Source organism: Dermacentor variabilis, chromosome 7 (genome assembly GCF_050947875.1).
Source record: "Dermacentor variabilis isolate Ectoservices chromosome 7, ASM5094787v1, whole genome shotgun sequence".
Lineage (NCBI taxonomy): Eukaryota > Metazoa > Arthropoda > Arachnida > Ixodida > Ixodidae > Dermacentor > Dermacentor variabilis.
Genome location: NC_134574.1, coordinates 56,795,707 through 56,822,450, shown reverse-complemented (window position 1 = coordinate 56,822,450; position 26,744 = coordinate 56,795,707). Strand labels below are relative to the sequence as shown.

At 45.8% G+C, this 26,744-nt stretch overlaps 1 protein-coding gene across 4 annotated transcripts; it reads right to left on the bottom strand.

Moving 5' to 3' along the window:
- Positions 1-1,374: 1,374 nt before the first annotated feature.
- Positions 1,375-24,992, bottom strand: LOC142589051 (uncharacterized). Of its 4 annotated transcripts, none has more exons than XM_075700839.1 (5): positions 24,759-24,848; positions 24,570-24,616; positions 22,644-22,737; positions 7,713-8,062; positions 1,375-1,768 (listed from the first exon to the last, which is right to left on the bottom strand). In XM_075700839.1, exons 3-5 carry the CDS (start codon positions 22,723-22,725, stop codon positions 1,523-1,525), a joined length of 678 nt encoding a protein of 225 aa, XP_075556954.1. In that variant the 5' UTR covers positions 22,726-22,737; positions 24,570-24,616; positions 24,759-24,848; the 3' UTR covers positions 1,375-1,522. The 4 variants fall into 4 exon arrangements, with proteins under 4 accessions (XP_075556954.1, XP_075556955.1, XP_075556952.1 ...); XM_075700840.1 differs by having other exon boundaries at positions 24,570-24,613; XM_075700837.1 differs by lacking the exon at positions 24,570-24,616 and having other exon boundaries at positions 24,759-24,992.
- Positions 24,993-26,744: the final 1,752 nt, after the last annotated feature.

Here is a 26,744-nt window from a genome sequence, read left to right as displayed (position 1 = left end):
ACCTCTAAAGCACACGGATCTGCCATTCTAATGGCGACCTATATTTAATAAATTATTTGATTAACATTGTTTTCTTTGACATGATTATTGGGAATGTCCCACTGAGGGCCTCCCGATCTTGGCCTATCCTCGGGAGTGAATATGTCCTGCTGCGGCAGAACAGGTAAAGAATCCCTAAATATTGATTCTTGCGGGTCGTACTAGTGTGTGCACACGCCAGCCAGCGGTATTATTCCCTCAACAAGTATGACACATTGCTTGTGTGCTTGTGACGTCACTGCGTATGCGTCTCGTGCTATGCATCCGCCTTTTTTGAAACTTGCATTTCGGCATATCTTGGGAAAGTTACAGTGCTTAAACATAAGCATTATATGGCAATAACGTTGCGATCTTTGAGGCTGATAAAGATAACCATTCCCTGAGACTACACGTAGTGCATGACGAAAGTAAACAGAATTATACACAATTATGCACACGTGAGTTGAAAAGCATTTGATTACCCGCTTTACTTAAGTTTGACTTAACATGGACCCCCAGCGTGTCCGTTCGATCTACATATATTTGATTTATTTTTTGATCTCGTAGGAAACAGGGTGCTGTAGAATTGCTGAGGGCACTGTCAGAAATTACCGATGTCAGATGTGAATTAGTACCTCCTCTCCTTTCATGTAATCGCCCTAAGATATCCAAACGCCTTTTTATTGCCTGCATCCGCACGTTCAAGAAAATAAAGACCATCCGTGTGATATACTCGGAATAATGCAGGACATAAGGCCGGCCTGATCGATCAGGCCTATTGAAAACCTGGAATTTTGTCCTTACGTTACTGGAGCTAAGGCGAACGTTATTGTAGTCTCTTTCATACCTAAGTGAGATAGTGTGCGGTTAGAAGGTGCAATTGGCTGTGCCTTCTAATATTTTCATGTGTATTATTTTTTGTATGGGTTAACTGTTGCTTATTTCGGCACAGCAATTTGTTCATTGTATGTGGCAAACAGTTCCTTTCAATTTTGCCCTGTTCCGGGAACGTATTCAGAAGAAAGTCCGTAGGCTAGAACTGTTGGTGAGAGATAATTTCGGCGGCTCCTCATTCTAGACATATCACTAGTTAAGGCCGTAGGCCAATGACAAAGTCCAATTACCAACAAAAGGCACAGTGAATTTGGCCAACTGCTTCTTTCCCTCTCACCTGTCCTACTACGCCATGCATGCAACCCTACAACTTTTGCTAACTCTATGTTCTCGTAAGCTTCGTGGCTGTGTTTTCATAGATACTTTTATCTGAGCATAGACCGGTGCCCCTCTTTTTCTTTCATGTATATTAATAATCCATAAACGAGAATAACATAAAATACAACGCAATAAAACAAGTCATCAGGTTAGTGGTTTATTGCGTTATTCCGAAAGTATACACAAAAATTCAGGGTGTACTTTGTGATTACCAATACAAGCACCATCACCAAATAATAGGGAGCGCAACGCTAAATGTCGCTGCGCATTGTCATCTGGCATGTCCATGACTTTAAGCGCGGTTCGAGGCTTCCTTGAGAATGTCTCTGAGAGTGTAACTGACTGTATCGTTCCAAAACTCCTTTGGAAGTTGCGGGAACAGCTTGGTCAGGACAGCCACAGCGATTCCCAAGAATTCTCCGGCGCCATTCAGGGACACAAAGGCATCGTCCAGGTGCACCGGAATCGGGCCACTGTGGTGCGCAAGCCTCGCTGCTCCGCCGTTAGATTTTGCTTCCTCGCCATGGGGATCCACGACCTATGGGAGGAGCCAAAGCGCAGAATGCATTAGCATGTTTGTGTCGTTTTGTTTACGGCAACCCTATTGAAATAGTTACTGTTACTATACTACCTCTACTGATAATTAATAAACTAACGATAATGATACTGATAATGTTACTTGATTTTCCATCATTATAACGCATGACGTTTGGAATAAAAGTACTAGTCATCAAGCAGCTCTACAGAAGCTCGCAAACCATTCTGTCCTGACATATCCAAACCATTGATTGAAAATGGTGAGAAAAAGAAGCACTACACTAGCAAAAACAAAATCCAACAGTGGCTATTAAACTTAAATCTATGCAACCTGCATGCTTGTCGTTTCCTTTTTATCACATATTTGTAGTTATCTCTGGCACACATTTCATTACCGACACCCCAGCTTTTGCAATGGTCCGCCGGCATGCAAAAATGAGGCTGTGGTAGAGAAAAGCTTGAGAGATAGGCTTTAACTGCGGCATAACGGGGAGGTACCGCGGGTGGCCGCAATACTTCATCAAGTTAACTAAACATATTAGTAAGATCGCATTAATCAGCAGCCTACAACACAATCAGCAGTTTAGGTATAGAGGGCGAACCGCCCAAGTGTTGCAGCATCATTTCTCATTTCAAAAACTTGCATGTTGAATTTCGATGAATGGAGTCATGTTTCTATGCTACATTTACACTCGCTTTAAAGAATTGTCAGAGCCACTGCCTGCCTATCCTACCTCCGTACATCTAACCGCTACAATGGTAAACAAAAGCCAAAGATGTCATCATACGAATGTGGACATGTAATATTTGAAATATAAATCACCCAGATGAAGTTGCTGAAGTGCGCCGAGACTCTTAGGGCCGCGTGCCATCGGATACATATAGCGACAGACAATATAATAGTGCGGAATGCCCCCGGACACAATGACTGTACTTCCTGCGAAAGCGTCTTATGATTAGACTGGGACGTGCGCAACGACAGGACGTGGAAGCGTCACCTTTGAGTGTTGCGTCAACGCGTTCAGACTCGGCGACAAGTTGAACGCCTGGAATAGTGGAAAGAAGCCCAGCGTACCACAGCCATTATTTTAAAATTTTGATAGGAAAACGGGACAGTAGCCTGCGATGGATCACATAAAAATGTTTCATGTTTACGGACGAGGGCGTTGAGTAGATTGGTCAACCAACTACGAGTCGAGTTACACAAACTCATGCAAACTAGTACAAGCCGGGATTTTAAATCGGCCTATGCAAGTCTCAACGGGAGTGAATGCGTGAGTGAGTCCGAGCGTTAGCGGGTGTGTGTCTGAGTCCGAGCCAGTCTGAGGGAATCGCAGCACGCGTGTGGTCAGAATGAGTCTATGTATAGGTCGGAATACACCATGGCTTCAATTACGAGGTGGTATCAAAAACTTTCCAGCCTACTTCCGCTTTCAGAAATGCAAGATGTTTATGTTCAATGTCACTGCAGATAGTCCGCATTATCAGCAACAAAACACTTTCACTCTTTTTTGCCAGTTTGCTAATATTGTAATCGAAGTCGTGTTTTTATGTAAAAGTCGATAGCTTTCTGCGATTGCCACTTGATTTAAAGAATCGTGCAAGAACGGCGACCTATGAGCTATGTTCGCAATATTCTGCTGGCAGCAGAATCAGTGGGTGCCAAATCTAGCGAATAAGCCGTCTTTCACGTCGATGAACATTACGGGGGATGGAACGTGGGCGTGTGGGCGTGCGGGCGTGGCTTTAAGATGAAGCAACAATCTCAACAGTGAAAAAACCCCACACCTCTACGACCGAATAAATGCTTGGCAAGTCTGCAGTTAAGACAAGTGTCAAGCTCATTAGTCCTTTTTTTTCGACACCCGAAGCTTTGCGCATAGGAAATTTGTCTTGGAGAGACAGACCTTCAAGTGCGAGTGTTACAACCACGTTTTGACGTGTCTGATGGAGGTCGCTCAGCGCCAGAACAACACAATATATGGCGCAGGATAATCTTGACGGTGCACAACGACAATTCACCTCGTCACAGAGCTTTCAACGCAAGCGATTTTCTCTCAGCAAACGACGTGGTCTCTCTTGCGCACGCCTCAACCTGCGCGGATTTGTCTCCCACTGACATCATTCTTTTCTCAAAATTGGAGACTCTGCTCAAAGGACGCTGTTTTGAAACAATTGTTCAAAAAGCAAGCACTCATCCCATAAATAGGTCGCCTCACACAGAAAAAGCCTTCCAGGAAATATTCGCTAAGTGGCAAAAACACTGCAAGCGCTGTACTTCGCAGTTGACAGTGTTTTAATGTACACAAATAAAATGGCTTCTTCAATATATTTTAGAACTTCGTACTTTTGTGTTCAGAACTCATGTCAGCCGCATTACACGTGAATACAGGTCAACCTAACTATAGTTGCCCACGGGCGACGTAGGCTGGAACCTACATGCAGGTTAACTACTTGCTCAAGTTACATCATTGCGACCGCGCAGCGAAAGTCTCATGTTCACGCCGAGTATAAAACAATAATGTCAGTGTCATTAACTTTGCCTCAGTAGGCTACCGCCCATGCCTAATGAAATAGTCTTAGAAATTTTGTTGTTACTAAAAACTTGCTAGTATAATTTCATGAAATTAGTTTTAGTACGGAGAATAAGAGTGAACAACTGAATAGCCAGAACAAACGATTACTTGCGTCCTTGCGAAGAATTCATATTTTTGTCTCAATTATGGACAGCGCTCGGGTAGGTTCTTCAATTTACCCTAAGGCCCATCGGGATCGCATATGGTGGGAGGGGGAGTCTTTACGGTACAACGAACACCGAAAAAAAGTACGCAAAAAAGCTTATAGGTGCCTAAAGTTTTGCTCTACACTCCTAGGACACATATAAGAACACCTGCATGCAGCACAGGCTCACGTCCTTACTTACAGAGCAAGAAATTTACAAGAAAACGTTCGCATTTAAAAATGCCCTAGAGGAAGAAAAAGCAAATACAGACGTGTAAAACCATTGCTTAAAGATAACAAGAGAAGAAGCACAGAGCTACATAATGTTGGTTGTACATTACATGCCAATTTACTGAGTTGAAAACAATCACGAAAATGTTTGCGTTTGTCTTAGCGGTGTCTTGATCCGCCAAAGAATTTGGTTCCGTGCCTATGACAGTTAATCTTCATTTACTACGTCAGCTGCTGATCTGGGCAACTTATCCCACTCCAGAAATGCAAAGTGAATGAACTAAAATCAAAGTAGGTGAGTGCAGGCTGCTTGCTTTATTATTCCTGTAGTGTGAGAGTAGGATTCGGATGTGTCTTAGGAAATAATGTTATTCGGCAAGCCTTGAGGCTTCCTTCTAATTATACGAAGTCAAAGTAGTTTTTAATTTTGGATATATACTTGAACAAAATGCGTGATCAGGTTTTGTTTTGTAATGATTATAATCTCTCCATGTGATTAGTGGGCCCCAATACGTTATCTATGCATATGCATTTCAGCATATGCATAGTTTTGCTTCCCTTCGATTATGCGCCGCAGTGCTCTGTTTGCAAAATGATCATGCCTCACCTGGAATGTCCGAGTGGGAAAGTTGTGTATTCTAAATATGACTACATGCCTTCGGGCTTCTTTCGCAATTTTAACTCGTTATACGCCCTGGTTGTTCACACTACTATGTTTAACCATGTGACCTGCAATTTCGATAACAATTCGAATTTGATGTGACTGCCCATTCACCCGTCAAAAACTTCAAACTTCCATAGGTGCTCCTGTGCATATACTGCTGCCAGGGTCAGGTAGCCTTTTCAATAAAAGACATATTGCCGGATAAAAGGTGCTCACTAGTGTTAGCAAACCTGCAGCCTCCTCTCGTTATGTCACTGTTTCACAAAGGTTTCGTCAACATACATGCCGCGAAATTTTGTACATTGCCCCTTCGGCATTCTGCTTAACTTCAGCATAGCACTCTAGCTAGAATGATTGGGCATAACTTACAAAAAAAAACATTTTAAAAGATTCGTGCGGTTTCAAGAAGTTTCAAATAGGAACTCGGAGAGCGCGATCCCTTTTATTGCATGCGGTCATCAGTAAGCGATAGGGTAGGAAAAGGAACAAACCAATTGTCTATGTCCTGCAAAGGATTTCGTTCGGGTGAAGTGATAATATATGAAGCGGTGACAGCCTGGGTGTGTCAATAATGCGCTGGTTATCGCTTGGTTGTTCGCTTTCGCGCACAACAGCAGATTTACTTGAGGGAGCACAAAGTAAAAAATCATGGGCTTTATTCACTTTACATTCACGCTATTGTCCAGTGAATTTGGCGAATGAACTTGAAGCCTTTAAAAGAACGGGCATCCAGTTCGCTCTCGGGAGATCTCCCCTTGTCAAACATTTCGCCTATATGGCTTAAGGAATTTGCATATATCGGCCCGGCGGCGCGACAATAACTGGTTTGGAGAATTTACATTGATTAAGGTAAAGCAATTGGGAATGCCGGCTCAACAACGCATAATGTGTACTAGAAATATAATTCACGCCTTTTCACGCTTCATTTCTTAAGAGGAAGCTTTAGCTAGAGCCCAACTCCGGCGCGGCCTGTTCAATATGTAAAACGCCAAAAAAAAAGCCATTTTACTGAGGTAACCCTTGGACCGATTTTAATGAAACTTCTTGCCTTTGAGAGAGAAAGATAAATTCTAGTGTCTGTTGGAACTGGAATTTTTGATTTAGGGCCTGTATACGTTAAAAAAGATTTTGAAACATTCGAAAGTTTGAAAAAGATAGAAGCACCAATTTTACAACTTAATAGCTCTGGAATAAGAACAGATATCGCGGTTCTGTAAACGGCGTTCAATAGATATTTCAAAGCGGACAAATTCGATATGTCAACTTATATCTTACGTGAATTCGTTGCGTTGTTTGCAAGGGTTCTTCAAAATCTGTATTTCCATATTGCTGAATTTTTTTTAGATTCATGTGTTACATATCAATTTTCTCCGCTTCAGATGTACTATCATATGCAAGTCAAAGAATTGTGATATGCTTTCTTTCTTTCTGAGTTACAGAGTTGTAAACTTGATTGTTCATTTTCAGCAAGTTTTCGATTTTTGCCACTTTTTAACACAGATTCACGACCTAAATTGAAAATTCGAAACCAACATTCACTAGATTTTAACTTTTTCTTTTAAATGCACCCAACCTCGCCAAATTTTGCGCGTATTGCCGAGAAAAACGAATTCTCCTTTTACATGTATTTAGATAGGAGCACCCTAAGCTAAAACTTGCTCTTAAGTACCCAGGGAGTGAACCGCGTGGATTTAGGCCTCACGAACTCCTGTGCGTTCATTTCCACCGTTTCCAATTCGTTACAACGGCGTTTCGCTCTTATGCTTCGATTAGAGTTTGTGCCACCTTCACCTATCAAATGCGTAGGGGCGTGATATCATCCTTGCCTGCCGCGTTACATTACGCGAGTACTGCACTTCTCACATTCAAATTATGTATTCAGGAAGCTTCCATCTTAATATGTCGGACTACACACGCACAAAAAATACACTGGCTCATAAACGCCAATTTTCTATGCCTTTATGGTGCTGCTAAAGATGACAATTTGGAACTTAGCCGATCCTATATCCAGTCCGTAACCAGTCCGTAACCCTTAATAACATATGGTCATTAGGGGTTACGGACTGGATTCCAAGAGAAGGGAAGCCTAACAGGAGGCGGCAGTAAGTTAGGTGGGCGGATCAGATTAATAAGTTTGCAGGGACAACATGGCCACAATTAGCACATGAACGGGGTAGTTGGAGAAGCATGGGAGAGGCCTTTGCCCTGCAGTGGACGTAACCAGGCTGCTGCTGCTGCTGATGATGATGATGATGACGATGATTACGATTATGATGATATTTGTACCTAATGCCTTTACGCTCGAAATGATCACACCGCACTCACGTACCGCAGGCTCACACGTTGTAATTACCTCGAAGATCACGGTAACTCTGGCTCCGCTGTACGTCTCGATGGTTCCCTTCTGTCCTCCGCATGTCTTCCATGGAACAGTGGCTTCGAGCACTCCGTCTGTGTTTGCGAGGTCCACCTGTACCAGTCTGGTACCGTTGCGGCAGTAGCCCAAAGCGGCACCGTACGGTCGCAGCATGTCCATGCCCTTGAAGACAACGGCGCCCAAGGAGAGCCCTGGGACAACGTCGCCTGAATTGGGGCTCTTGATCGAGTATTCCTTAGGCACCCTGCCAATGATGTCATTCACCATCGCGTCGAGGTCCAAGCCGGAGAAGTTGCAGTCACCTGCGGAATGCGAACAAAACCAGGTATTCTGCTTACCGAGTGGTGAAGATGACGCCCATCAATAACGGAGCAGGTAAGTTTAATTACTGGATGCGACATTGTACACTTAAATCTATGCATGAACTAGGGCTGCCGAACTAGGGATTCTGCTGTAGCTGACGTTTCTACAAAGGAGCCTGTCACGGTCCCTCACAAAAACAAGCCCCCAAGTCGAAACGTCAGCTACAGCGACATCCATTGTTCGGCCACTCTAAATATTGGTCTAATCAGTATTGAAACAACTAGTCGGATTATCCTCCAGGCTGTCAGACTGTACGCATTCAACATTCACCGGCCAAAAGTAAATCTGTCAGTAGTCACCACAGAGCCTAATCGGCAACTTTATGGGTTCGTTCTCTGATAATCCTCTATTGTGCTCACTCGTGCTACAGAGGCTCTAGGGCTGCCGTATGTAAAATAAATAAATAAACAAATAAATAAATAAATAAATGTGAATAAATAAGTTAACTCCGGGTTTAATATTGAACAATTTCATTCGCAAGCAGGTCTTAGAGATGTGGTGAGGTTTCACTTTTTCGGAGCACTCTAAAATCTGCATCTAATTTTACACAGCGACAAGAGATGACACTTTGCTGATACTGCCAACGATGCGACTCCGGAAGCCGTTTGGCGTGCTTCTAGTATGCCGCATTCATCATGAGTAAATACAACCCTAGTTACTATCTGCGGTATAAGCTGTAAGAGACAGCAGAGGAAATGTGGAAAAAAAAATTGATGGTGAAGACCAGTACGTAACACTTTGAGATTGGTGGCCTACACATTGATTGTAACACTGACGATAACAGTGCGGGCTAATAAATGTGAGCATTTATATTTCTATAACAACAGTAACTGAGCAACTTTGAAATGTAAACAAAATACGAAATTTTGAAGCTCGTACAGTCAACCTTGTTCCCTACGGATGCGCATCGGATGCCCTCGTATCCAAAATGATGTCGAGCTTTAAGAAGTTGTAAATAGAACTCTGAAGTTTTAGAACTGCCATGATGCCGCTCAGTAGTTGTTTATTTTCCTGCTTTTTTGGCATGAGTTGATTTTCAGAGTATTTTCATGTATTTTTGTTGTGAAGTTGATTTGCGTGCTTTACATTCAATGTATCTTTACAGAAAGTAAGGATTACATATCTCACACACAATTTCTTCGTTGCAATTTGCGCTACTACAGTCTATGGCAAGATTCGTGAGTCGGTGAGCTGCATCTAACTGGAATTCGAGCAATGAATTACAGAAACCATATCGTTAAATTTTCAACAAATTTTAAAAATGGTTGTAGGTGGTATTGTTGAAAAGATAGCCACTGGACAAACCACATTCGAATGACCACTTTCCTCTAACAATGACGACCATCTACCGCACACGCATTTAATTTTCTTAATGCGTCGCTCCCGGTTGTTTCTCTTCACGAACGACAAGCGCGTATCAGCGTCACATCACGTTCCTGTCTGAAAACTGTCTAAGAGTACGGAGTGGTTAAGGAAAAGAAAAGCACGCAAGAAATTTTATTACAAGCTTCAACGGGCGTAAGAATTTTCTGGTCTCAAGACGCAAAGTGAAAAGAATTATCTTTGTAAATATGATAGATTTGTAAATATTTATTATCTTTCTAAATATATAATATCTTTGTAAATATTTTAAGACTCCAAGATGGCGCAAGAGAGAAGGTATTCATTTACCAAGTTTTAGATATGACATGGTGCAGGCTTGTAAAACTGTCGCGTTGTCTCAGTATATCAGGGAGCTTGGCGCAATAGCCTGCAAGAATATGTTGAGCTTGTTTCGCCGCGCGCGGCAAGTTGAACATACAGCTAGATTGGCTGCGAAATTAGGTTTACTGCTGGTTCTGCTGCGTTGGCATTTATGCCTTTTTGGTTACGTGTAATAACAGCGTGTAAATGTTGAGTCATAGTAATGAGTAACAATAACTCTAATCAGGGGTGGTCAGTCCTGAGTGCGGACGAGAAAAGAGTGGCTCACTTCGATGTGGAACTTCCGGTGCACATGTAATTTGCTATTATGCGTATCTCGTATGCGCCGTAAGCTTCGGAAAATAATGGAGGCAACACGCAACATGGGTAAGTGAAGCTCGACAGTGTCAATCAGTCACTTCCATTTTTCCTCTAAAAAACGCTCGTGATAGACATGCAGTGGCATTCTCAGGATAACATAATTTCACTTGGGCCATACACAATAATTCTGAGAAGCAGCCAGCTTCGTAAAGACAAACAAGAACGCCAGAAATATGCACACCCCACAATAAGCAATATTTTTAAAACAGATCTACACGGTTTCCCACCTAACGTTGACGGAACTGTTACAAAAGATAATACAATATACAATTACCAAACAGGCGATGCTCGCTCACCAGTCCTCTGGAGCCAGTGGGATAGCCAATGTGCCACTAGCTGCACTACCAATTCGACAACAAGAAAGTACCCAAATTTGTATCTTTGAATTAAGGGTGGAAGTTCTGGTGGGAAGCTGTCATTGTAAGCTGAAACTGTTCATTAAGACGGTGTTATTGCGACATAGCCTGCGTAATTACATTTTTTTCTGCGCTGCTGTCTTATCGCAGGACATGCGTAAACTGCCGCGTCATTGCACACCCGCGCGCAGCACCAGCGTACCGGCTCTTACAGTGAGTGAGCTCAAGGCACTACCTCCGCATATTGCTGGACGCAGCACAAGTGTTGATAACGTAAAAAAAAATATCCAGGTTGTGGCTCGCAAAACTTCATTTTTTAGTGCAAATGTAGCTGAGTGATGATAAGGACTTCCTGGGATTAGGTATTTTAATTTAAAATTGTTCTACTGCGTTTTTTTAGGTATATGAAGAAGACGAAGAAGCCGACTAGTGCGGATGCGATGATTTCGGCTTCTGCTTTTTCAATGATTTCGGTTGGTTTCCTTCCTCGAAACCGAGTAAATTATGCGTTAATCCACGCAGCAAGTTGTGAGGACTTCACCGGCTCCGGACGTTTCACGGTGGGGGACTTTTTTGACGTTTTACGAGTGTGTGAAGTTCCGACTACGCCGCGGCACAGCCAACCCTAGCGCGGTAGCTAGGCCTAACCTCAGCGGGGCAGTGCGGGCAGGCCTGGGCCTGGCCCTGTGACCACGGGCGAAAATGGAGCGCAGGATGGAGATCGTGGAGGGTGAAGACATCTCTCAAGAAGAAGCAAGCAGCCCCGGCTGGATGACGGCATATGGCCGCAAGAACGGCAAGGGGATGAGAGCGGCGACCACCACCCGCGAAGGCAACTCAAGACGTGGCGAACGAAAGCACGGAGGCCGCACTGCCGCTCCGCGGAGCGCGTACCAGCGCATCGTCACCACTTCAAGGCTCCCTCGACTGCCGAGGGACACGTATCGCATCATCGTCAGGCCTAAGGACGGCCTGAACGTGACCAAGGTTAGCCAAATACGTTTCGAGCAAGCCCTAGCCATGGCGGCGGCCCTGGCTCCGGCCGAAATCGAAGAGGACACCATTTGCCCCAACGGTACTCAAAACATCTACGTGGTGTGTACCCCTTACGAGAAAAATGCGTGCGCCTACGTAAAGGCACAGCAAGTCCGACTAGGCGAAAGCACGTACCGGATCTCTGTGCACCCGGCTCCCCCCGACGACACGTGTCTTTAAAGGAGTAATACGGCGTGTCGACGTGGATGTTAGCGAGGCTCAACTCCGAGCAAGAATCGTGAACCGCCGCAACCGAGGAGCCATCGAGGCCAAAAGAATCAAGAACACCACGGCTGTGGTAGTATTGTTTAGGGGTATGAAGGTGCCCAGTTATGTGTCTTGCGGCGCGAGCATGTTTCACTGCACACTATACAGGAGACACACGGTGGTTTGTTACGGCTGCGGAGGTTTAGGACATCGTGCCGACGTTTGCCCTAATCCAAACAGTAAGTGGTGCCACACGTGCGGACAGAAATCACCAGCGGAAGATCATGAGTGCGTTCCAAAGCGTTCGCTATGCGAAGGTCCACAACCCACTGCGGACAGAGTATGCAAACACAGGTTTCACGTCCCCTACATCGTCAGAAGGAGAAGACGCCCGCGCCACCGGCGTGCCGAGAACACGCAGGTGGCCCGAGGAATACAGTCACGCGACTCCAGCGTTTGTACCAGCGTCGCTAGCGCCCTCGGAAGAGGTCGCTCCAGGACGCCATGTACGCGGCGGCGCGACGCCAAGCGGAGCCGCTCCCGTTCCAGAGGGCGCTCCCGTTCCCGATCGAGATTTCAGGAGGAGCTCACCTGGGCGGATTGAGTGGCGAAGACGCCCAAACCCAGAAAGGTAACGCGGTTGGTATCGCCAGAGCATAGTGCAGAGCGGGAAATTCAACTACTACGTCAGGAGATTGCTAGTCTCAAAGAAGAGCTATGCAAGCAGAAAGTTGCGCAGGCCATTCAAAGCAGGGTCGAGGGTACGAAAGCGGCGGATAATGCCGTGCAGAAAAGCACGCAGGAACCCAAAGTCGAGGTCAGCAAAGCCAAACGTAAGGCCCCCCCTCCACTTAAGGACGACTCGGAGATGCGCGAGTCGGAGATGGCCGGGGCGGAAAGCTCGCAGAACAAAATGCTCCAACAGTTACTTAGGATTTCCAAAGAAATTCAGGCAAGCATTAACCAGCTCGCGCAGCGCATGGGAGCCCTTGAGAGTAAAGTAGGAGCTATAGAGAATAAAGCAGTAGCAGTTGAAAACAAGATGGCGATAAAGGCCAATTCAAAGGTTTGTAGGCAAGTTGCAGCTAATGACGGTACTGGGACGGCCCCGAAGGGTCATCAAAATACTAGGAAAATGTCGGGCACTCAAAAGGATCTAGTAATTTGGCAGTGGAATTGTGCTAGCTTTCAAAGGCGCAAGACTTCGCTGCAAAAGTACATTACAGCTGAGGCCAAAAGGCCGCAAGTAATTTTGCTACAGGAGACATTGTGTGTTACACCCACCCTCGCAGGCTACAAATCGGTGGCGGCAAGGGGGGAGTCCAAGAGATAGCTACGCTAGTAAGCAAAAAGCTCGCATACGTTGAACATGACATTCAGCCAGGTCGCGGAAGAATGGAGGCGCTTCTGGTTGAGGTTACCCCCAACAGCTGGCTTAAACAAAGCGTGTTCATCCTCAATGTTTACAGCCCACCATCCGATCAGAGATAGTCTTTCCACTCCCTGTTTATGAAGGGGGCTTCGCTCGCTAGAGAGTCACTGTTAGTAATCGCGGGAGACTTCAACGCCCCACACAACACATGGAGGTACATCAGGCAGACAGCTAAGGGCACAAATCTAGCGCGGGCCGTCGATGACCTAGCGCTAACAGTCATCACCTATCCCCGTTTCCCCACGAGACTGGGCACGTCGGTGGCTAGAGACACAACCCCCGATCTTGCCCTTATGAGAAATGTAGAGCAAACAAGATGGGATAACAAGTAAGAAAATCTGGGCAGCGATCACTTCATCATCAGTGTTACCCTTCAGGTCAGAGCTTCCCAGGCCAGGGAATTTAAAGTGACGGTCTGGGATGCTTTCCGTAAGCTCACAAAGGAGGACACTGGCGAATACGCCAGCTTCAGCGAACTCGTCGAGACACTCAGAGCAGATGTTGAAAAGGCTACAAAAACTATTCAAACCGAGCTCGAGGTTTGCAGGATGGACCCGCACCTCGGACATCTCTTGGAAGCTAAAGCCTCTATTTTGAGGCGATGGAAAACACAAAGGCTTAACCGGAGGTTGTGAAAGAGGGTTGCCGCACTTAACAGGGAGATTGAACAGTACTGCACCGAGTTTGCTAGGCTACAATGGGATGAAATCTGTTCAGCATTCGATGGGCGCATGCGCACGGGCGGAAAATGGAATCTCCTTAAACACATGCTAGATGACACGCAAACCAAAAGCAATCAAAGACAGACATTGTGCCGCCTCATTCACAGGCAAACAAAAGAAGGGGGAACCGAACAAACGCTCTTAGACGAGGTAGGCAATAGATATCTCTCGCTAGGCGCAGCACACTCAGAGGAATATCCCAACATCGAATGTGACACGGTAAAGGAGCTCGATGACCCCTTCACGGAGTCCGAAATCAGAGCCGAACTTCACAACTTAAATAGCAGGTCGGCCTCAGGTCCGGACGGCATCTCAAACAGACTGCTAAGGAACCTGGATGATAGATCAATTGAGCTGCTAATGAAAGAGGTCAAGAAAACTTGGGAGAACGGGTGCGTCCCGGACGAGTGGAAAGCGGCCTCGGTTGTGCGTATACCGAAACCGGGTAAGCGCCTTAACCTTGAAAACCTAAGGCCGATATCGCTAACCTCTTGCGTAGTCAAGGTAGCGGTGCATGCGATCCTGCACAGGATATCGGATTACATAGAACGCAACGAACTGTTCCCGCACAACATGGTCGGCTTCAGGCCCGGCCTTTCCACACAGGATGTAATGCTACTCCTTAAGAAGCACATTTTCGATAACAGCACTAGGGATGTTAGGGGCATCTTAGCCCTTGACCTGACCAAGGCCTTTGACACTGTAGCTAATTGATTTGTCCTGCAGGCCGCGGCCAGCCTAGGTCTGGGAGCAAGGTTTCAGGCTTTTGTTAGATCATTCCTCATGAACAGAACAGCCACCATCAGTATTGCACAACTCAAGTCAGATGAGTTCGCACAAGGGGCCAGAGGCACTCCCCAAGGAGCAGTCATCTCCCCCTTACTGTTCAACATAGTCATGAAGGGCTTGTCGGAAAGGCCCAGATCCCTTCCTAATATAAGCCACTCGCTACACGCAGACGATATCACGATTTGGTGCCTCGGAGGATCACTCGCAGAGGTAGAGCACTCGCTACAATCAGCCCTAGACGCAACGGAGTCCCACCTGGAATACACAGGCCTCCAACTATCCCCAAACAAATCTGAATTGTTACTTTACAGGCCGGCCAGGCAAGTTGTTAGGGGGGCTCACTCCCATAAACGAACTTGCCATATTCCTGTTTGCAAGAAACGGGCAGCCCATTCGTCAAGTCGAATCTATCCGAATCCTAGGATTACTGATTGACGCGCGTGCATGTAATGCCAAAACGCTCACGCGCATCACGGCGAAGACCGAGAGCATGCTGAGACTAGTTGCTAGAGTATCCGGACGAAAGAAGGGACTAGGTGAAGACAACCTCCTCAGGATCCTTCACGCTTTCCTAATGAGCCACATCAACTATGTAGCCTCGGCCCTTAACTGGACCAAAACCGAAAAGAATAAGCTTAACATTCTCATGCGCAAGAGCATCAAAAAGGTACTGGGGTTACCTGGAACCACTTGCTCGGACAGGTTAAGCAAACTCGGTATGCACAACGACATTGATGAAGTGATCGAAGCCCAGGTCACCGCTCAGGTAGTCAGGCTCTCGTCAACCAGGGCAGGGAGACGCATCCTAGACGAGGCCAGCATGGCTCCAAGAATACTCAATGAACGGAAAATCACCTCATCCAGGGAGGCACGGGCAACCTTTGTGGTCAGCCCATTCCCTCGGAATATGCACCCGCAATACAATGTAGGGAGGCGAAAGCCCGAGCACGGGCGATATTACAGAAGGCCAGCGAGAATCAAGATTCGACTGTCTTTGTCGACGCGGCTCAGTACGGCAACTCTAGCACGTTCGCGTTGGCTAATCATTTACGGCAAAGGGGAATTACGCTCCTCGGCCTCTGTTAGCTTTGCTTCGAGTGGAGTCGCGGAACAGGTCGCCATAGCCCTGGCTATGACCGAACCCTCGCGCACTAACGTTTTCACCGACCCACGAGCGGCCATCAAAGCTTTCGAACCGGGTAACCTAGCCCAAGAGGCTGCCTCCATTCTGGAAAAGAGGACAAACCCTGGCACTCACTTCATCTCTTGGCTTCCCGCCCATATGGGTGCGGACGTTCATCAGAAGATACCTAACCTCAAAGTGCTTGCCCATGACCGTGCGCGAGATCTAACGCGCCGCGGCGGCATGGAGGCCTTATGGGAACAGGATGAAATCCAGCAGAACGATCCGCTCCTTACTTTTCACGAGATAACATCTCACTATCGGCTCAGCAGAAGGGCCTATCCTCTTCCTCACCCGAAGTTAGACAGGTCTCAGTCAGTTTCACTTAGAATGCTCCAGACTAGTTCATTCCCCTCGCTGGGCTTTCTCAGCCGTATCTACACAGATGTCGATTCGAGCTGTCCGGACTGTAATGAGATCTATTGTTCCTTAGCGCACATGCTCTGGCAATGCCCTGCGTTACGTAACGGCCCTCTATCCAGCGAAGCCGACTGGGAAGAGGCACTCTGGAGCCCATCGCTCCAGACACAACCAGAAGCAATCCAGAGGGCCCGAGAAAAAGCGGAACATCAAGGTATTCCTGCCCCGACTTGGACGCGGCCAGCGGCTTCCGCCGGTCCCCGATAGGGGCCTCCGCTGAAGCTCCTCAGGATCAAATAAAGTTTATTGCCTGTCTGTCTGTCTGTCTGTCTGTCTGTCTGTCTGTCTGTCTGTCTGTCTGTCTGTCTGTCTGTCTGTTTGTCTGTCTGCATTTGTTTAAACTCTAGCTTTTGTTACCAACTGCGACGGTGGGACAACGGTGAAAAGGAAACAACCCCTCAATTTTCTGAAATGTTATCAGATTTCAAGGTGACAGCTCTGCTTAGTAGAGAAACAGCTTGGACGCCATTCAGAGAGGTCGCTAATAAGCTCTGCGTACATGTTTATAAAATCACTCTAAACAACGTTTATGTATTTTGTGGCTTCTCTTTGTCACATAATAATAATGCATTAGCTTTATTTCGTACGTTTTCTTTCAAAGTTTTGAAACCTGCACTAATGGGTCACGAGCGACATGCACATTATCAGTGTGACATTGCATTCTCGACAGGAAATCAGCGAAAAGACTTTTGCAGAAAGGAAACGCAAGCAATTTATTTGAAGATTATTGGGAGGGACAAAGATACGTCCCAGAGTATGCAAAATTATCGGAAGAAGCACATTTTATGCGATGTATACCAGGTTAAAATGGGGGTGGCACATTCTACTTACACAGTGCCCCTTGAAGAATTTTGACAGTATATACACGTCTCCGCCCTTAAACTGGCTCTCTTAACTACTACACGCAGAGACAAAGAAACAGCACGCGCATGAGATCGCATAGATGAGATGAATACATTTATATAGAAAAGCATCAGTCATAGCTCTCGAAGTATAATATAATATAATATAGAATAGCTCTCGAAGATAGCTATTCCGGCGGCTAGCTTCCCACGCTATGCGTGCCGTCCTCGCACCTGTTAAAGCTTTTCCTAGACGCTAGAGCTATACTATTCCTGCGCAACCTTGAGCGATCGGAAAGCGCGTTTTCCACGCCTGGCCGGCGGAGAGGGGAGGTTTCGTTCCGGCCGCGAAGCTCTCCACATCCCCGTAAGGAGCCTGGTGGTGGTCTCGTGCTGACGATGCCCTCTCGGTGAGCGCATATTTCCCCCCTCATCTTTTAAGAGATTCAATACGTACAAGCATTTGTCTCGCAAACCAGATTTATTTCAAGGGAATTTTCCACGTCTCTATTATTTCTCTCGTCGTATTCGAGTGCTGATTGCCGTGTTATAGTTTGTTAACGAAGCTTCCCCTCAAGTCTAAATATTGTAAGGCAGTTTGTCGTGTGCGTATCACGGCCACGCATGCTTATATCGCCTTTCCGTTTCTCTACCACGGTTGCGCTTTAAAACCACGGCGCTGCAAGTTTGCTTTCCTTTCCTTCCCTCTTCTCCGCCCTTAAACTGGCTCTCTTAACAACTACACGCAGAGGCAAGAAACAGCGCGCGCTTTAGATCCTATAGATGAGATGAATATTTACAATTATTAGGGTTATAATTATATTCGAGTGCTGATTGCCATGTTATAGTTTGTTAACGAAACTACCCCTCAAGTCTAATTATTGTAAGGCAGTTTTCCTAGTCTCTAAAGCCGCTCGAGTTCACGCTGCTCCTCTGGCGGCCATTTTTCCAAGAAATTATGCCTTCCAACCACTCAAAATCGACTGTCGCGGACTGTCGAAATCGACTCAAAAATCGACACCAGCCCCTTTCCACATAAGTATGAGGCTCGGAGCAGGAGCTATGGCGCTTGAAAGTAACCGCTGGCTTGACGAACCAACCGACTGAGCTACCTTTCCGGGCAACATTGAAGGATCACGAGTTCAAATCACAAGTTATGTTCCTTTATTTTCCCCTTTTTTTTCTTTTTTTAATGTCTTTTCCTTCATTTTATCACTGTACGGAAACCCTCCTAAAAGAAAAAATTATATATCCTCAATTATGTGTGGCCAAACATGTGCAGGTCATAAATACCAGGTTCTCTAGCCGAGTGCCATCCATGCGGTATAACGGAGCTCAGATTGGCCCACCTTGACTGATCAAATTGGGCACCACTGTAGGTTAAATGAGGCGTACAACTCCTGCGGGACCCGCCGTGGTTGCTCAGTGGTCATGGTGTTAGACTGCTGAGCACGAGGTCGCGGGATCGGACCCCGGCCACGGCGGCCGCATTTCGATGGGGGCGAAATGCGAAAACACCCGTGTACTTAGAATTTGGTGCACGTTAAAGAACCCCAGGTGGTCGAAATTTTCGGAGTCCTCCACTAAGGCGTGCATAATCAGAAAGTGGTTTTGTCACGCAAAACCCCGTTCTCCAATTTTTAATTTAACTCCTGCGGGGACGGTAGAGTATCCGTCTCCAGTGCAAAAGGACCGTGATTCAAATCCCGGTGCAGCGCAATTCTCCACCGGAAAATACAAAAAAAACGTGCGTTGAGAAAATTGCACAAACAGGCCTGGAGTGCGGCCTGATCCCGGTGACCAGAACCGGTAACACACTCTCTCACCAGAGCAGGATTGGCCACCCTGGTGCAGTACTGGGCCACAACCTCCTATATGAATACAACAATCAAACCCCGGCCCTCAGTCCCCAGCAGCCGCGAAGCAACTGACCACGGCGGTGGTCAGATCTGTGACGCTGCAGAGGGTGCTAAGAATACCTGGCTCCGGACAGGCCGCCATTGGAATCTGAACCTGGCAACGTTTAACGTTAGAACGCTATCTAGCGAGGCGAGTCAATCAGTGTTATTGGAGGAATTAGAGGGTAGTAAATGGGATATAATAGGGCTCAGTGAGGTTAGGAGGACAAAAGAAGCATATACAGTGCTAAAAAGCGGGCATGTACTGTGTTACCGGGGCTTAGCAGAGAGACGAGAACTAGGAGTCGGATTCCTGATTAATGAGGAAATAGCTGGTAACATACAGGAATTCTATAGCATTAACGAGAGGGTGGCAGGTCTTGGTGTGAAGCTTAATAAGAGGTACAAATTGAAGGTGGTACAAGTCTATGCCCCTACATGCAGTCATGATGACCAGGAAGTCGAAAGCTTTTATGAAGACGTGGAATCGGCGATGGGTAAAGTCAAAACAAAATACACTATACTGATGGGCGACTTCAATGCCAGAGTAGGCAAGCAGCAGGCTGGAGACAAGTCAGTGGGGGAATATGGCATAGGCTCTAGGAATAGCAGAGGAGAATTATTAGTAGAGTTTGCAGAACAGAATAATACGCGGATAATGAACACCTTTTTCCGCAAGCGGGTTAGTCGAAAGTGGACGTGGAGGAGCCCGAATGGTGAGACTAGAAATGAAATCGACTTCATACTCTGCGCGAACCCTGGCATCACACAAGATGTAGACGTGCTCGGCAAGGTACGCTGCAGTGACCATAGAATGGTAAGAACTCGAATTAGCCTAGACTTGAGGAGGGAACGGAAGAAAATAGTACACAAGAAGCCAATCAATGAGTTAGCGGTAACAGGGAAACTAGAGGAATTCCGGATCAAGCTACAGAACAGGTACTCGGCTTTAACTCAGGAAGAGGACCTTAGTGTTGCAGCAATGCACGACAATCTCATGGGCATCATTAAGGAGTGCGCAATAGAAGTCGTTGGTAACGCCGTTATACAGGAAACCAGTAAGCTATCGCAGGAGACGAAAGATCTGATCAAGAAACGCCAATGTATGAAAGCCTCTAACCCTACAGCCAGAAAAGAACTGGCAGAACTTTCTAAGTTAATCAACAAGCGTAAGACAGCGGACATAAGAAACTATAATATGGATAGAATTGAACAGGCTCTCAGGAACGGAGGAAGCCTAAAAACAGTGAAGAAGAAACTAGGAATAGGCAAGAATCAGGCGTGTGCGTTAAGAGACAAAGCCGGCAATATCGTTACCAATATGGATGAGATAGTTCAAGTGGCTGAGGAGTTCTATAGAGATTTATACAGTACCAGTGGTACCCACGACGATGGTGGAAGAGAGAATAGCCTAGAGGAATTCGAAATATCACAGGTAACGCCAGAAGAAGTAAAGAAAGCCTTAGGAGCTATGCAAAGGGGGAAGGCAGCTGGGGAGGATCAGGTAACAGCAGATTTGTTGAAGGATGGTGGTCAGATCGTTCTAGAGAAACTGGCCACCCTGTATACGCAATGCCTCATAACCTCGAGCGTACCGGAATCTTGGAAGAACGCTAACATAATCTTAATCGATAAGAAAGGGGACGCCAAAGACTTGAAAAATTATAGACCGATCAGCTTACTGTCCGTTGCCTACAAAGTATTTACTAAGGTAATCGCAAATAGAATCAGGAACACCTTAGACTTCTGCCAACCAAAGGACCAGGCAGGATTCCGTAAAGGCTACTCAACAATAGACCATATTCACACTGTCAATCAAGTGATAGAGAAATGTGCAGAATATAACCAACCCTTATATATAGCTTTCATTGATTACGAGAAAGCGTTTGATTCAGTCGAAACCTCAGCAGTCATGGAGGCATTACGGAATCAGGGTGTAGATGAGCCATATGTAAAAATACTGGAAGATATCTATAGCGGCTCCACAGCCACCGTAGTCCTCCACAAAGAAAGTAACAAAATCCCTATAAAGAAAGGCGTCAGACAGGGAGATACGATATCTCCAATGCTATTCACAGCATGTTTACAAGAGGTATTCAGAGGCCTGGAGTGGGAAGAATTGGGGATAAAAGTTGATGGAGAATACCTTAGCAACTTGCGATTCGCTGATGATATTGCCTTGCTTAGTAACTCAGGAGACCAATTGCAATGCATGCTCACTGACCTGGAGAGGCAAAGCAGAAGGGTGGGTCTGAAAATTAATTTGCAGAAAACTAAAGTATTGTTTAACAGTCTCGGAAGAGAACAGCAGTTTACGATAGGTAGCGAAGCACTGGAAGTGGTTAGGGAATACATCTACTTAGGGCAGGTAGTGACCACGCATCCGGATCATGAGACTGAAATAACCAGAAGAATAAGAATGGGCTGGGGTGCGTTTGGCAGGCATTCTCAAATCATGAACAGCAGGTTGCCACTATCCCTCAAAAGGAAAGTGTATAACAGCTGTGTGTTACCAGTACTCACATATGGGGCAGAAACCTGGAGGCTTACGAAAAGGGTTCTGCTGAAATTGAGGACGACGCAACGAGCTATGGAAAGAAGAATGATGGGTGTAACGTTAAGGGATAAGAAAAGAGCAGATTGGGTGAGGCAACAAACGCGGGTAAACGACATCTTAGTTGAAATCAAGAAAAAGAAATGGGCATGGGCAGGACATGTAATGAGGAGGGAAGATAACCGATGGTCATTAAGGGTTACGGACTGGATTCCAAGGGAAGGGAAGCGTAGCAGGGGGCGGCAGAAAGTTAGGTGGGCGGATGAAATTAAGATGTTTGCAGGGACAACATGGCCACAATTAGTACATGACCGGGGTAGTTGGAGAAGTATGGGAGAGGCCTTTGCCCTGCAGTGGCCGTAACTAGGCTGATGATGATGATGATGATGATGATGATGATGATGATGATGATGATGACACGTCTTTAACATAGTCCCTTAGACTACAAGAGACAAAGTTGCCATTAAAGGGAATAAAACTCACAACAACTAAGGGCCTTTTAACTAAGTTGTAATTACTATTCGGACCAGCGTTCAGCAAGCTTCTAGTTATTACGGAGGCGGTGATCGTCACGCGGAACAAACAACTTGCTAGCAGTGGAAGGCAGCACAAATACCGACCCCCTGTAATTTTCAAGCGATTTGTGAGTTATTTCCAAGGCTACCTGATTTTCCTTCTCGCCTTTCCTCTTTGTTCGAGTTCGATTTAATATGCATCTCCCTGATATCGCAGTTCTAGAAGCATATATACATATACTGCGTCCTCCTATGTAATAGATTGACAAAACCTCGCGTGGGGAAAATAGCAGTTTTCCATAACTGGAAATTTTTTATAAAACTTTGACAAGAAAATAGTATGAGCTTCGCAATATAAATTTTAACTTTGACTACGTCATGCAACTTGCTCAAATTGAATTACAATAAATATCAGTTTTTTTTTGCTAGTATGTGACAGAGGTACATCACTGCTAGCGGCTGCACATAAATCAATGGTGCCCTGAGCCTTGCGGTCGGCCTACCTGTTTGCAGATACGGTGAGGGAACAGCGCGGGCCATGCCAACGCTCACCAACATCAGAGCAGTGATGAATGGCGTCCTCATCTTGCGGCAACGCTGTGAACAGGAAACAGCATTGAATTATGCAGAAAAACTACAAAATCGTACTGATGAATAAGGAAACTTCTCTTATCGGTCTTCACCAACAGATTTGCGTACGCCACTAACTAAACAGCTTAGCCGAAAATTTCAAACCTCTTCAGCAATGCATCAGCCATTCAAAGTGAAATAAATGAAAACGTTCGTGTGTAAATGCCTAAAATATCAGAGAACAGCGCCTTATAATGATAGTTGATATCGGTCTAAGAAGTACTGGCACCTTCGCAATACTGTTCCACTGTAAAACATTAAATGGCGAAAAATAGTATGTGTCTCCAAAGTCTACACATAGCTTACCCTAAAGAGTTTGGAAGCCGTACGCCTCCTGTCAGCTGATTTGAATTATATGAAAAACGTGTATTGGTTTTTAAAGAAAGAGAAGTAATTATAATAAAGAAACTAATAAAAGCTACATTTTATGCAAGCAAGAGCAAACAATAACACATACAGCTTTACAAAAACAAAGAAAGACGAAACACCAACATATAACGCGGGTCACTACAAAATCGTTAAGGTTGTTTTGAACACGCGTCTCTAACGTATTTCACTGCACTGAAAGGTGCTCCTTCAAGGCCACTAGCGGGCCATGGTCCAAGTATCGTTCCCACTGACATTGGATGACTGGCCGTACCCCTAAGTTTGTGTTGCCTCTGCTGAACATGTAAGCCGCAGCCCAGCAGTACTTGGACTATATCCACGTCTGGCGCTCAACACACGCACGACGAGAAATGTGCGCAATGTCTTTAGAGACAGAGTGTTTACTTTAGGCCGCACGAAGGTCATACCAATATACGCAGACTGTCATAATTTTATTTGAAGAGAATTAACCCATACTATTTTAGTCATAAACACGTATAATGATGGCCTGATTTATACTGCCCAAATGAACCTCAGTTTAGGTTTCCCTCCTACGTATTTACCCTAGCCTAGAAGGGAATACGTGATTCGGGAATAAGTGAAACATGAACCGGAATGTGTGACCTGCCCGGTGCATCAGTGCTCCTTCTACAAAGTGCTCTTAATTAATTTACTGAAAATTTAGAGATATGTCGACGCACTATAGGACGACCCCACCAATAAGATATTTTTGTGCACTCTTAATAAAGGCAAAATCAGACATCCACCCGTTCGTAGCGAAATGCCACAAAGGAAACCCATACGGGTTCCTCGAAAGAAAAGCCTCGCAGTTGAAGAAAAATTCGTCCTGTTCCGGGACTCGAACCCGGGACCACCGCCTTTCCGGGGCAGCCGCTCTACCATCTGAGCTAACCAGATTCGGTGGTCCTGGGTTCGAGTCCCGGACCAGGACGAATTTTTCTTCAACTGCGATGCTTCTCTTTCGAGAAACCCGTATGGGTTTCCTTTGTAGCATTTCGCTACGAACGGGTGGATATCTGATTTTCCCTTTATTAATTACTTCTCTCCAGCTTGCGCGTTTCCGCAGAACTATTACGTCATTTTGTGCACTATAAACAGCGAACCTTGGTATATTTTGTATTCTGCTCTACTGAATGAATCAATTCCCCATGTTTTAGACGCTGCGAAACATTCGCAATTACAAAAGAGTTCTACAGCACTCAAGAAAACATGCTTTCAGCCCTCCTACACTATCTACATGTTACGCAGCTCATTTTAACGCGCATAAAGAAAGCCAGCGGACTGTAAAAAAAGGTCTTCATAACCAGTTTTCGCAGTTCGGCTACTGTTCATATATATATATATATATATATATATATATATATAGAGAGAGAGAGAGAGAGAGAGAGAGAGAAAGAAATTCTTCAGGCTACCTTTCAGCCTGAACCCCTGATGAAGATATGTCCGCCGGTCGAAACTGCTGAAAAACATACTTGTTATATTGACGTCCATGTAGCATGGCTCAAGCTCATATATATATCTATATAATATATACATACATTATGGTTCCCTTCTGGCACAGTCAAATAAAATTCAAGTTTAAGGAGATCGTATGTTACTACCTTGTACCTGTCTGATGATACAGCTTCTATTCCTGGCTCTGTGGAAGGGTGCCGATATCCCCTTGCCTTGATTCTGTCCGATCGGGGTGCCGAAAAATGGCTTTTATAGAAAGTCCGCCGAGCCGTAACGCGAAAGACGCCGGCAACTTCGCCCATGCGGCTGCAATCGTAGGGGCAACATCTTCGGCTGCTTACGACAGTGGCTCACGTCCCAATTTGCGCATGTTGGCAGCGGTGAAAGTAGTAAGGTCGCCTAAGCGTGTACGCCACGTGGGAACGATGGCTTCTAAACAATTTCGCAACGCGACACCGGTAGGCGTTCCCTCCATTCTTCTTTCCGTATTTTCGTTTCGTCAAGGTCATCCCACCGAACCGACACAGCCGGTGCTACGACGCTCAACGGAGAGGGGTTACTTCGAACAACGCAGTCTGCATAGAGAGGCTGTGCGACCGCAGTTCCTGGCTGCGGTGCTACAGGATTAACGGCACAAATATTCAATAGATACAGTATCGTCGAACACGGAGAACTGTAAGGTTTGTGTTCGTGCCGCACTTGCTATACATTTTTGCCATTTGCTGTTATGTGTTTGTAAGGTGGTGCCCTAGTGAAACACTTGTGAGACATCGTCAAACACAAAACACCCCTCAACGCCGTGCTGTAGTTCAGTTGTGCAGACATCCTCTTTTTAACCAATCGAAATACACTTTAGAAAGCGGTAACCTAATTCGAAGGGGCCAGCTGCAGCCGTCTCTCCTGTCGCACGTTTGCACTGTTTCCCACACCTCGTTTCTTCATCGTAGGTACTGTTCCGCCTATATGCACAAAAAAGTACCGTGCTGAAACAGTCGTCACGCATGTGCAATGGTGCCCGCCTCTTGATCAAATGACTTAATAAGCATTATTATATAGCGTTAAAAATTAAATAAAGAAGGCAATCGATTTTGCGTGCCAGAACTACGATGTCATTATGAGGCTCATCGTGAGGGGGGTTGCGCATCAATTTTCATCACCAGGAGTTATTCATCATCATCATAATCATCGTCAACATCATCATCGTCAGCCTGGCTACGCCCGCTGCAGGGCAAAGGCCTCTCCCATACTTCTCCTACTACCCTGGTCATGTGCTAATTGTGGCCTTGTCCCTGCAAACTCATCCAAGTTCCTAATCTCATCTGTCCACCTAACTATTTGCCGCCGTCTGCTACGCTTCCTTTCTCTTGACCCGCCGTGGTTGCTCAGTGGCTATGGTGTTAGGCTGCTGAGCACGAGGTCGCGGGATCGAATCCCGGCCACGGCGGCCGCATTTCGATGGGGGCGAAATGCGAAAACACCCGTGTACTTAGATTTAGGTGCACGTTAAAGAACCCCAGGTGGTCAAAATTTCCGGAGTCCCCCACTACGGCGTGCCTCATAATCAGAAAGTGGTTTTGGCACGTAAAACCCCATATATTATTATTATTCCTTTCTCTTGGAATCCAGTCCGTAACGCTTCATGACCACCGGTTATCTTCCCTCCTCGTTACATGCCCTGCCCATGCCGATTTCTTTATCTTGATTTCAACTAAGATGTCATTAACTCTCGTTTATTCCCTCACCCAATGTGCTCTCTTCTTATCCTCCCCTTATCGTTACCCCCGTCATTCTTTCCATAGCTCGTTGCGTCGTCCTCGATTTAAGAACCCTTTTCGTTTGTGCCCCGTAGGTGAGTACTGGTAAGACACACCTGTTATACACTTTTCTTTTGAGGGATAATGGGCACCTGCTCTTCATGATTTGAGAATGCCTGCCAAACGCACCCCAGCCCATTCTTATTCTTCTGATTATTTCCGTATCACGTCCGGATCCGCGGTCACTACCTGCCCTAATTAGATGTGTTCCCTTGCCACTTCCAGTGCTTCGCTAACTATCGTGAGCTGCTGTTTTCTTCCGAGACTGTTAAACATTACTTTAGTTGTCTGCAGATTAATTTTTAGACCCACTCTTCT

Excerpts from the sequence above, each read along its gene's own strand:
- LOC142589051 (XM_075700837.1), bottom strand. The coding sequence starts at position 24,914 with ATGGGCGAAGTTGCCGGCGTCTTTCGCGTTACGGCTCGGCGGACTTTC. Across the intron at positions 22,738-24,758 it reads TATCATCAGACAGGTACAAG|CGTTGCCGCAAGATGAGGAC; the intron begins GTAGTAACATAC and ends TCCTGTTCACAG. Across the intron at positions 8,063-22,643 it reads CTCACCGTATCTGCAAACAG|GTGACTGCAACTTCTCCGGC; the intron begins GTAGGCCGACCG and ends CGCATTCCGCAG.